The sequence below is a fragment of the Pinus tabuliformis genome, chromosome 7 (assembly GCF_031772625.1).
Source record: "Pinus tabuliformis cultivar Carrire ecotype Pingquan chromosome 7, CPIR1, whole genome shotgun sequence".
Classification (NCBI taxonomy): domain Eukaryota; kingdom Viridiplantae; phylum Streptophyta; class Pinopsida; order Pinales; family Pinaceae; genus Pinus; species Pinus tabuliformis.
Genome location: NC_142293.1, coordinates 1442546561 through 1442557506, shown reverse-complemented (window position 1 = coordinate 1442557506; position 10946 = coordinate 1442546561). Strand labels below are relative to the sequence as shown.

Genomic DNA, 10946 nt, shown 5'->3' with positions numbered 1-10946 from the left:
TTCTAATTATTCCACATAATTAAATTAATACAAATACAAAATAAGAGTGATAATAAAAATAATAATAATAATAAAATGAATTAACTATAACAAATAATTAGAATTAATATAATTAATAAATAAATTTAAAAAAAAATGGAATTAGAATAATTAAAATCAAGAATTCATTAAAAGAAATTTAATTAAAAATAATTAAATTAAATAATTAATTTAGATAATTACGAAATTAATCAAAATAATATAACCATAACCCTAAATAAATAATAATAATTAATTAATAAAACCTTATATTTCACAAATACAATCAAAATTAACAAAACATAATAAAACAAGTAAAATTATAACTATCAGCTAACATCTCACACATCTCTATTTATTTAAAAATGAGATTAGTCTTTCAACAATTTTTCACATCCTGATGATGAACCATCGTTGCTGGTTCGAAACGTCGACTATAAACAAACTGAATGTGATGTATCTGGAAGATATGCTACAGAATAATAATGTATTCAATTACAAATAGTCTTTGTTGTGATTAGTCTTACCTATTTTCTTCTACTATTCTTATTGTCACCCCTATTAGTTTTTCCATATTTTCATATCGATAATACGGAAAGTGTAGTTGAAATCGTAAACCATTCAAATCTTTAACTCGAGCTATTGTAGTAGATATCTTACCTTTTCTCTCTTGCTCTCCAATATTAATAGGTTGAATTACTATAACACAAAAATCAATGCACAGTGTCAATAATGTTTTTGTGCTTACACTAAAATCAATCACATTATTAATCTAATCACTTTAAAATTAATCTAACATCATACATCCAGTTAAATTAAATAAAAAATCAACATCTACACTAAAATCAATGCATCTAATGCAAGAAATCAAGTATGATTAGAAAAAAACATCTACACTGAAATCAATAAATCTAATGCAAGCATTCAAATAGGATTAGAAATCAACATCTACAAAAAAATAAATGCATCTAGTGCAAGCAATCAAATATAATAAAAAATAAATATCTACATTGAAATCAATACATCTAGTGCAAGTAATCAAATATAATTCAAAATTAACATATACATTGAAATCAATGCATCTAGTGCAAGCAATAAAATAGAATTAGAAAACATCTACACTAAAATCAATGCATCTAGTGCAAGCAATCAAATAGGACTAGAAATCGCATTTACATTGAAATCAATGCTTCTAGTGCAAGCAATCAAATAGGACTAGAAATCACATTTACACTGAAATCAATGCATCTAATGCAAGAAATAAAAAAGCATTAGAAATCAACATCTACATTGAAATCAGTGCATCTATTGCAAGCAATCAAATAGGATTATAAATCACCATCTACAATGAAATCAATGCATATGGTATAAGAAATCAAATAGAATTAGAAAATATATACACTAAAATAAACACATCTAGTGCAAGCAATCAAATAGGATTAGAAATCAACATCTACACTAAAACCAATGCATCTAGTGCAAACAATAAAATATCATTAAAAATCAACATCTACACTGAAATCAATGCATCTAGTGCAAGCAATCAAATAGTATTAGAAATCAACATGTATGTTAAAATCAAAGCATCTAGGATTTTAAGCTAATTTTAGAGGCAATGTTGAGGGGAGCTCTGGGCAGCCGTAGCGATTAGGGTTTCTGCGAAAGCATCAACGGCGCAGACAGTACAGCTCTGGCCCTGCTCACAAACCAGACCACATCCACTGGCGCGTAGCAGAACGGCAGAGCATTAGAGCGGCTCTATGGAAAATACTCGGGGGGGGGGGGGGGGGCGTCAGAGCCCTCCCCAATGCAGCATGATCCGGAGCAGGCGTTCCTATTCGGATCGGTTGACAGGGAGATCTTGAACAACGGGAACAAGCAGCAGCAAGGAAACAAGAAAACAGGAGCACGAAAGGACCCAGCCAGCGTCACTCAAGACAGAGGGAAAAATCCGGAGGAAACACCAAAAGTATCCTCAACAACATGCAAGCCAATAGCCACAGAAAGGCCACGAATAGAGCTACCTGGAGACAAGATAGATGCACGAATCGAGTTCATGAGGGATCACGCCATTATTGGGAAGTTTATAGGGTTTTGGCCCACGGAAAGAGCCTTATACGGGTGGATCGCAGCGAAATGGAAGCCAAAAGGAGACGTCACCCTGCAGCTAGGGCCGAAGGGCTTCTTCACAGTTATTTTTTACTGTATTGAGGACAAACTCAGGGTACTGGGAACAGGGCCTCACTTCTTCAACGCTGCGGGCTTGTATATGAGAGATTGGATACCGAGATTCAATCCGGATAAGGAAGATCTCACATGGGCGCCAGTCTGGATCAGAATGTATGGTCTTCCAGATGAATATTGGGACGAGGACGTACTCAAGAACATAGGAAATGGGCTAGGGGAGTACATCAGGACTGCAGAAGAGACCAAGCTGCGCAGATTCATTTCCTACGCTCGCATCTGCGTCTTCATGCGACTGAATGAAGCATTACCAGAATCGGTAAGTCTCTCCCACCGTGACGAAGAGTGGACTCAACCCTTGGACTATGAGCATGTACCCTTCCGGTGCCGAAGATGCCATGCTCTTGGGCATCTTTTCCGTGACTGTCCCCTGAACACCAAAGCCACCTCACCTGATCCTTTGGCTTCTGCTTCCCAGGATGGCTTCACCAAAGCCCCAAGCCGTAGACGAGCGCACAAGAAACCTTCTAATGGGCTCAAGCCCCAGCAAAACAGCACTTTTGGCCAAGCTTCTAAGAACAGTTTCGAAATCCTGGCTCAATCCTCTGATGATCTTCCCCCTATCTCTGAGTCTAACCCTTCCCATCCCTCATCCTCCGCCCCCCCCCCCCCCCGCCCCCCTCCCCCAGCTTCTTCCCCCAAACGCCAATCCCCCATAATCCTCCATGATTTCCCCTCAGGAGACAGGAAAGAACCAACAGAGAAAGAAAAGGATATGGAAATTGATGGAAAGCTAGACCCTCCCTCTAGCTCAGAGATAAAAGGGGCAGAAGGCAACCAGATGCAACCGATGGAAGAAGAACCAGAAAGCATAGACCTGCATGGCCTAGACATTCTGGAACTGGAACTAGCATGCAAAACGAAAGCATATGATAGCATAACTGAAACCCAACTCAGCAAGCTGGAGGTGGTTATCTCGAGAGCTTACCAGCAGCAGCAACTAGGGATTCAACCAGGAAGCCAGTGGGATGGAAGCCATCCCCCAAAAGAAACCAAAAAGAGAGGACGAAGAACAGATCTACAGAGAACGATCGAGATTGGGAAACTCCTGGTAGACTCAGGCAGGTATGCGAAATTGACAAAGTACTATAAACCCTCTGCAAATAGTTGAACCATGAAGCTGGTATCATGGAACTTAAGAGGGCTCAATAGCCCAGGGAAACTTAGAATGTTAAAAAACATGATTAAAATGGAAAAGCCGCAAATATGCTTACTCCAGGAAACCAAATGTAATGGATCTACTCTAGGTGGCATTCTCACAAAAGCTTGGCCAGGATGTCGTTCAGTAGCAGTCGATGCATCTGGAGCGTCAGGGGGGCTGGCCATTGCATGGAATACTCAAGCATTAAATCTCTCAGATTTCCACACTTCTCATCACCTCATACAGGCAGCCTTCCACATTTTGGGTACGAACGTCCATGGAAATCTCTCAAATGTTTATTTCCCGCAGGATACAGGGAGCAAAATTGCGCTTCTAGACACCATAGAGGCATTGAACAATAACAGGAGGCACCCACTCTGGATCATCGGAGGGGATTTTAATATGATCACCAAGGTAGAGGAGAAGATTGGGGGGAGACATAGAATGGAACAAGAAGACATCCATTTCAATAACTTCATTCAAAACGCCTCCCTCATAGACCTGCCTTTTTGCAATGGTACCTTCACATGGAGCAGTCGCAGAGCGGGAAAACACCAAATCGCATCCAAACTAGATCGCTTCCTCATCTCAGATAATGCGATCCACCTTGGAGGTGACATCACAGCTGCAATTCTTCCACATACCGGCTCGGACCATTGGCCGATAGTCCTCCAATGGCAACGACCTGGCGATCAGACTCGAAGACCCTTCCGCTTCGAAGGATTCTGGCTCACGCATCCTGAGTTCAAAGACTTTGTCAAAACCACATGGACATCTTTTATTCCCCCAGACGGGTCAAAGATGTATAAATTCCAACAGAAGCTCTGGTTCCTTAAAAACCACCTAAAACGCTGGAACAGAGAAACCTTTGGAGATATTTTCAAAGCGCAGCAAGATCTCAATCGGGAACTGATGGATCTCCAAAAAAGAATATCCACAGAGGGACACACTGAAGGGACCTTGGAACAGGAATGACGTATCCACAGACAGATCGAGGAAAGGCAGAAGCAGGAGGAAGTCTACTGGAAGCAAAAATCCAGAATAAGATGGTTGAAGGAGGGAGAACGCAACACCAAATTCTTCCACAGAACCACCATTCAGAGAAGAATGCACAATAACATCTCGTTTATCCAAAAGCAAGGAGGGGTGAAGGTAGAAATGCATGAGGAAATCGAGGAAGAATTTCGCAATCACTTCAACCAGATCCTTCAAGAGCCGGAAGGAGACAGACGTCAGGCAATTGAAAGAATCACCAACAATGTGCCAAGGATCATTACGGAGGAACGCAATGAGCTTCTCCTCTGACCGATTCAGCCTCAAGAGCTGGATGAGGCAATGTCCTAGCTTAAGGAATGGAAAGCCCCCGGACCGGATGGATTTACCACTACGTTCTTTCACACCTTCTGGGAGTTGATAAAATAGGAAGTCTGGCAAATCGTTGAAGAATCGAGAGCTCTCCACTGGATGCTACCTTCTCTCAATACCACCTTCATTGCCCTCATCCCCAAAGAGGAGGACTCAATAAATCCCGACAAATTCAGGCCGATTGCACTTTGTAATGTCATCTACAAAGTCATATCCAAAGTGGTGGCCAACCGGCTGAAGCCACTGCACCCGCTGCTCATATCTCCGGAACAGTCAGGTTACGTGGAAGGAAGACAGATCATGGACGGTATACTCCTCACGCACGAGATTATACACTCCCTCAAACAATCAGAACAGGCAGGTATGCTTCTTAAGTTAGATCTTTCTAAGGCTTTTGATAAACTAAGCTGGACTTTCATTCAGCAAATGCTAAAGGCTTTTGGTTTTAGCACTATGTGGATTCGCTGGATCATGAACTTAATTAATTCCACTCAATTCTCCATCCTTGTAAATGGAATCCCTTCCCGCCCTTCAAGCCATCAAGAGGAATTAGGCAAGGGGATCCCCTATCCCCCTTCCTCTTTGTTCTGATGGCAGAAGGGCTCGGCCGTCACATTAAGCAAGCTCTCCAATCCGGCCTCCTCAAAGGTCTTTCAGTTCACAATAGCCCTGCCACATCTCATCAGCAATTTGTTGATGACACCATTTTGTTTGGATACCCCTTGGTCCAGGAAGCCGCTTGCCTCAAATCCCTGCTCAATGACTTTGCTGAAGCGTCTGGAACTGATGTTAACTGTACCAAATCGCAGATATTCTTCTTTCACACGCCTCCTCCTGTTAAATCGGCAGTTACCTGAATCCTTGGCTTTCCCACGACCTCCCTTCCCTCTAAATACCTAGGAGCCCCCCTCACTGCCTCAACTATAAAGCACTCCTCTTGGCGTACTCTCATTGAGAAGCTTGAGTCTCGTCTCAATCTTTGGACGCACAGATCTCTCAACCTGGCCAGCCGGGTTGTGCTCATTAAGTCAGTTCTTCAGGCAATACCCCTGTACCTTTTTTCAATCCTTGCTGCACCCAAATGGGTCTTAAAAAGTATCAGGAATATTCAGCGTAGCTTTCTATGGGGAGGTTCGGCAACTAATCGCAAATGGGCATTAGTCAAATGGCCCACAGTTTGTCAACCAAAAGATAAAGGGGGTATTGGTCTAAGAGACCCGGAGCATAGTAATTCCATCATGAGTGCCAAAATATGGTGGCATTGGATCACCAATCCGGAAAAACCCCGGGCAAAAATTTGGACAGCTAAATATGCTAATAATCGACCTCAGGAGGAGCTCGTCCGGTTTACCCCCATGGAAAAAGGATCGCTAATTTGGAACGCGGGCAAACAGCACTTCCAGCTAATTCAGCAGCACAGTTTTTGGGAGGTCAGGGATGGCAAAACGGCTAGATTTTGGACAGATGCATGGAACCAGCAGCCAAAGCTTACCCACATTCTTCATTCTCCTCTGGATCTTGTAAGGCTGGAGCAGCAGCAAGAAAAGATCCATCACTTCTGGATGCAAGAAACGGAGCACGGATTCAGGAAATGGAAACAGGGTAATCAGTTAATCAACTTCACAAACCTTCAGGATATAGGGGAATTGGAGAAGGAGCTTGGAAAAAGAAGAATCAGACACGACGAAGGCAATGACATCCTAAGATGGGGATACCGACCAAAAGGTGACTTTTCCACTTCAGAAGCCTACAAGATAGTTTGCAACAGCAATAACCCCTCTGATCCAATCTGGAGCAAAATATGGGGTCTTGGTTCCTGGCCCAAAGTCTCTTACTTCCTATGGCTGGTTAGTCACAAAAGAATCCTCACTTGGGACAAACTAAGAAGAAGAAATTTTCATGGTCCATCGATGTGCCCCAATTGCAATCAAAATGAGGAAACGCTCCAACACCTCTTGGACTCCTGCCCCTAGCCAATCTACTATGGGAAAAGGCTAGCTTCAGATGTCAAAAAAGATGCAGAACAAAGAACGATATAACCGACTCCCTAAGACATTGGCCGCAGAATCCTTACAAGAGCGAGCTTCTCAACTGCTTGTGGAACCTGCTCCCTGGACTCATCTTATGGGGGATATGGAAGGAAAGGAATAAACGTATATTCAAAAATCAAAGCTCAAGGATTGAAGACATATGGACCAGACTATGTGGGAACCTCAATGAGACGCTGCTGCTCCACTCTTGGACCCCGAAAGATCTTCCATCCCTAGATGTCGAAAAAGGCATTCTAAGCAACTGGCAATTGCTCCTACCTCAGACCCAACACAAGAACAGCTCCTCCACAAGCAGCAGTACAATCAGAGGCTCTTGGATCGCCCCTCCTAAACACTCTTATAAGCTCAACTTTGACGGGGCTTCCAAAGGTAACCCTGGAAAGGCAGGTTTTGGAGGTATCCTTAGGAATCACGAAGGCACTCCCCTGCAGATATACTTCGGATCCTTGGGTTGGGACACCAACAACTCGGCGGAGATTGAAGGACTATGGCAAGGACTCCTTCTCGCTTGGAACCTCAATCTTCAACCCTTGATTGTGGAAGGAGACTCCCAGATTCTAATAAACATGGCCAAGAGACTGCAGAATGGCTCACAAGCGAAAAAAATCACAAACAGCTGGAGACTCGCAGCCAGACTAGAAGCCATTGAACAAGCTCTCCGCAGCAACAGGGCCATCACCTTCATCCATACAAAAAGAGAAGGAAACAAGGTCGCTGACCTCTTAGCTAACATAGGAGCAGATAAGGATCATAATCTCCTCACAGGAACATCGGCCATTATACCAGATAAAGAGATGCTGCCTCCCCGGATGCGGGTGACACGACAGCGGAGAAGGTGGTGCCACATGGTCACCATGGGCAGCCCCAAGCATAAGACGCGCATTAACTGCGATCCGCTGTCATGGAGCTCAAGCGTGGGTGCAGGGGCGATAAGGGACGGCAATTCACTGCTCCGTCCGGGTTTAATCGAGCATTCAGAGTGCAGTTATGGCTTGTGGAGCTCGAGGAAGAGCAGAGGAGCATAAGAATGGTGAGGCATGGGAATGTCATGTGTTGGGTCGAGTTCAGATTTCGGGAGTGGGCTTATGGTCGACGGCTCACAGAGCTGGAGCTCACGTCGCCCCTTTGGCAATTGACAGTGGTTTCAGGTCTGAGAGGGTGGTTTCAGGTCTCAATTTCTCTGACTCCTCTTATCCTGCTCTGTTTCGTTTTCCTGCTAACAGTGGAAACATGGTCAAGCCCCGACAGCGCCTCCTCAGCCGTCGAGGCACTAGCAGAGGCGGGTCCTCTCGCCCCTCAGTGGCAACTCCCCCCTCCCGCTGCTGTAGATGTCTATGCCACCAAGTTGCCGAGGCTAATCCAATCCAGTCGAGCCACTTCCTGGACACCAGCAATCTAGATTCGGGTTCAGCTCCGCTACCTGCGTTTGGAACCGCAGTCTTCTCCTTCAGCAATTCTCAGGGAAATTCTCGCATCAACGCCCATGTCTCGGTCCTTTTTCTTGAAGAATCGATGGAAGAGGGCGAGGAACAGCCCAGCACAAAGCCGCACCAAGCTGGAAGCTCTGGGGACGCTGAGGGTTTTCCAGAGGTCCGCCCAGAGCATGCTGACATTCCACCTTCGACTCAGGCAGCACCTCCGCCATCGACTCAGGCAGCACCTCCGCCAGAGAAGGACAAAGCCTCATGGGACCCTCTCCCGGAAGGTATGTGCTGGATCATCGAGGAGGAACCGGACGAATAGTAATCCGTTCGCTCCGGTTCTCCCCTTCAGGCGCTGCTCAGGTTCTCTTATGTTTTGCTTCGTTTGTTTTCATGGCCCTCTGTTTACTGTTGTTGTTCCTGTGTGGTTCGAGAATTTTCATGTTCAATGTTTGTCAATGCCCATGCAAGGGCTCCATATGATAGTTTTCTTTTTCCTTTTTGTGCCCCTGCGTGGGATGTCAATTATCGCTTTTGCTTCTCCTAATCGGTTTATCGCCCCTGTGTGGGTGATCTGTCTCAGTGGTGGCGCCCCTACGTGGGTGGTTTTTCTCAGTGGTGATACCCCTGCGTGGGTGTTTTTTCTCAGTGGTGATGCCCCTGCGTGGGTGAATTGTCTACGTGTTAGGGCCCCTGCGTGGGTGATTTGTCTTGAAGCTATGGCACAGGTGTGGGAGGTTTTTCTGATTACTGTCAGTCCAGAATGCCATTCTTGGCTTCTGGCAACATGACCGCATGACTGTAAATGTTTTCCTGTTTATGTACATAATAGAATAGCATAGTCTTAACGAGAAAAAAAAAAATCAAAGCATCTAGTGTAAAAAATCTTCTTCCCTCTCTCCCCCTCCATCTATATCTATATCTCCCTCCATCTCTCCTTCTTTGTCTCTCTATCTCACCCCCAAACATACACACACTCTCTCTATCTCTCCCTTGTCACTCCTCTCTCTCTCTCCACTTCTCTCTCTCTATGTATTTCTTCTTCCCTCCCTCTATCCCCTTCCAAATCCATCTCTTGTCACTCCCTCTCTTCTCCTCTCTCCCCTCCCTCTCTCATCCTCTCTCTCATCCTTCATCTCTATCCCTCTCTATCCCCCCTTCTCTCTCTCTTTTCCCTCCAACCTTGTCACTTTCTCCCTCCCTCTCTCGTTCTCTCTATCCTACTTTCTCCCCCTCCATATTTGTGTCTCCATCTCTCTCTCTTAGCCTTCTCTCCCTCTCTCAGTCCTCTCCTTCTATCTCTCTCCATTCCTCCTCTCCCCTCTAATTTAATTTACCTCCTTGAGTGCAAGAAATCAAATATGATTAGAAATCACCATCTACACTAAAATCAATCCATCTAGTGCAAGAAATATTCTTCCCTTGCTCCCCCCTCCATATATATCTATATATCCCTCCATCTCTCCTTTTTTGTCTCTATATCTCACCCCTCCCTAACGCACATGCTCTCTCTCTCCATATTTATCTATTTCTCCCTCTCTCTTTCTCTCTCTTCTTCCCTCCATTCACCTTCCAACTATATCCCTATCTCACTTTGTTTCTCTTTGTCTTTCTATATCACCCCCAAAAGATACACACTCTTTCTCCGTATTTATCTATCTCTCCCTCCCTCTTCCTCTCCCACACTCTCTCTCTTCTCTTTCTCTACATCTCCCCCTTATATCTCTCTTCCCTCTTTCTCTCCTCTCTCCCTCTCTCTCCATCTCCCTTATCACTTCCTCTCACTCTCTCCACCTTTCTCTCTATGTATCTTTCTTCTTACCTTCTTCTCTCTCTCCCTTCCTCCTTCTCTCTCTCACGTCCTAACTCTCTCCCTTTCTCTCCCACCTCCCTGTATCTCCCCTCGTTAAATCTCTCTCTCTCTCTCTCTCTCTCTCTCTCTCTCTCTCTCTCTCTCTCTCTCTCTCCCTCCAACTCTACCACTATATCCCTCCCTCTCTCCTCCTCTCCCCCCCTTCTCTCCATCTCTCCTTCTTTGTCTCTCTATCTCACCCCCAAGCATAAACATTCTCTCTCCATCTCTTCATTATCACTCCTTCTCTCTCTCCACTTTTCTCTCTCTATGTCTTTCTTCTTCTGTCTCTTTCTCTCTATCTCTCCCTCTCTCCTCCTTTCTCTCACTCCCTCTACCTCTCCAACTCTATCACTCTATGTCTTTGTTCTTCCCTCCCATATATATCTAGAGTTAACATATATTATTATAATATAAAACATTTAATATTATATTAAATTTAATATTGTATTAATTAAGAGTTATATAGTTGAATAATATTAATATTATAATATACCACGATCGGGGTGCAATCTGGTGGTTGGGAAATCAAATAGGGGTTAATGCAGAGTATCTCTGAGTACTGTAATACCACCCCCCCAACGCTCAAGGTGATGGGTGCAGTGGCACTTTGCATAATTGCATGCAGGGAAGGTGGGAAAGGTGGCAACAAGGGTTATCGTAACGAAGGCATAAACAAGAGAACTTGTAGACAGTTGGGTATTGTAGTTGGGTTTGATTGCAGAAGGGGAGGTTGGTTCTCTAGACGAGTTTTGTGACGCCATCCTCAGCTCCAATCATTTCAACCACCTTCAAGAGTTCAGGGGATTGAGGCATTGCCACCATGGTTTGTCCTACGAAAAGTCATGGTCATG

General features: G+C 44.4%; 2 protein-coding genes across 2 annotated transcripts; both read left to right on the top strand.

The window, feature by feature from the left end:
• Positions 1-1825: 1825 nt before the first annotated feature.
• Positions 1826-4378, top strand: LOC149253111 (uncharacterized). The gene is made up of 2 exons (XM_089454374.1): positions 1826-3313; positions 3482-4378. Exons 1-2 carry the CDS (start codon positions 1826-1828, stop codon positions 4376-4378), a joined length of 2385 nt encoding a protein of 794 aa, XP_089310500.1.
• A 183-nt stretch (positions 4379-4561) lies between these two features.
• LOC149253110 (uncharacterized) lies at positions 4562-5625 on the top strand. The gene is made up of 3 exons (XM_089454373.1): positions 4562-4639; positions 4826-5129; positions 5366-5625. Exons 1-3 carry the CDS (start codon positions 4562-4564, stop codon positions 5623-5625), a joined length of 642 nt encoding a protein of 213 aa, XP_089310499.1.
• Positions 5626-10946: the final 5321 nt, after the last annotated feature.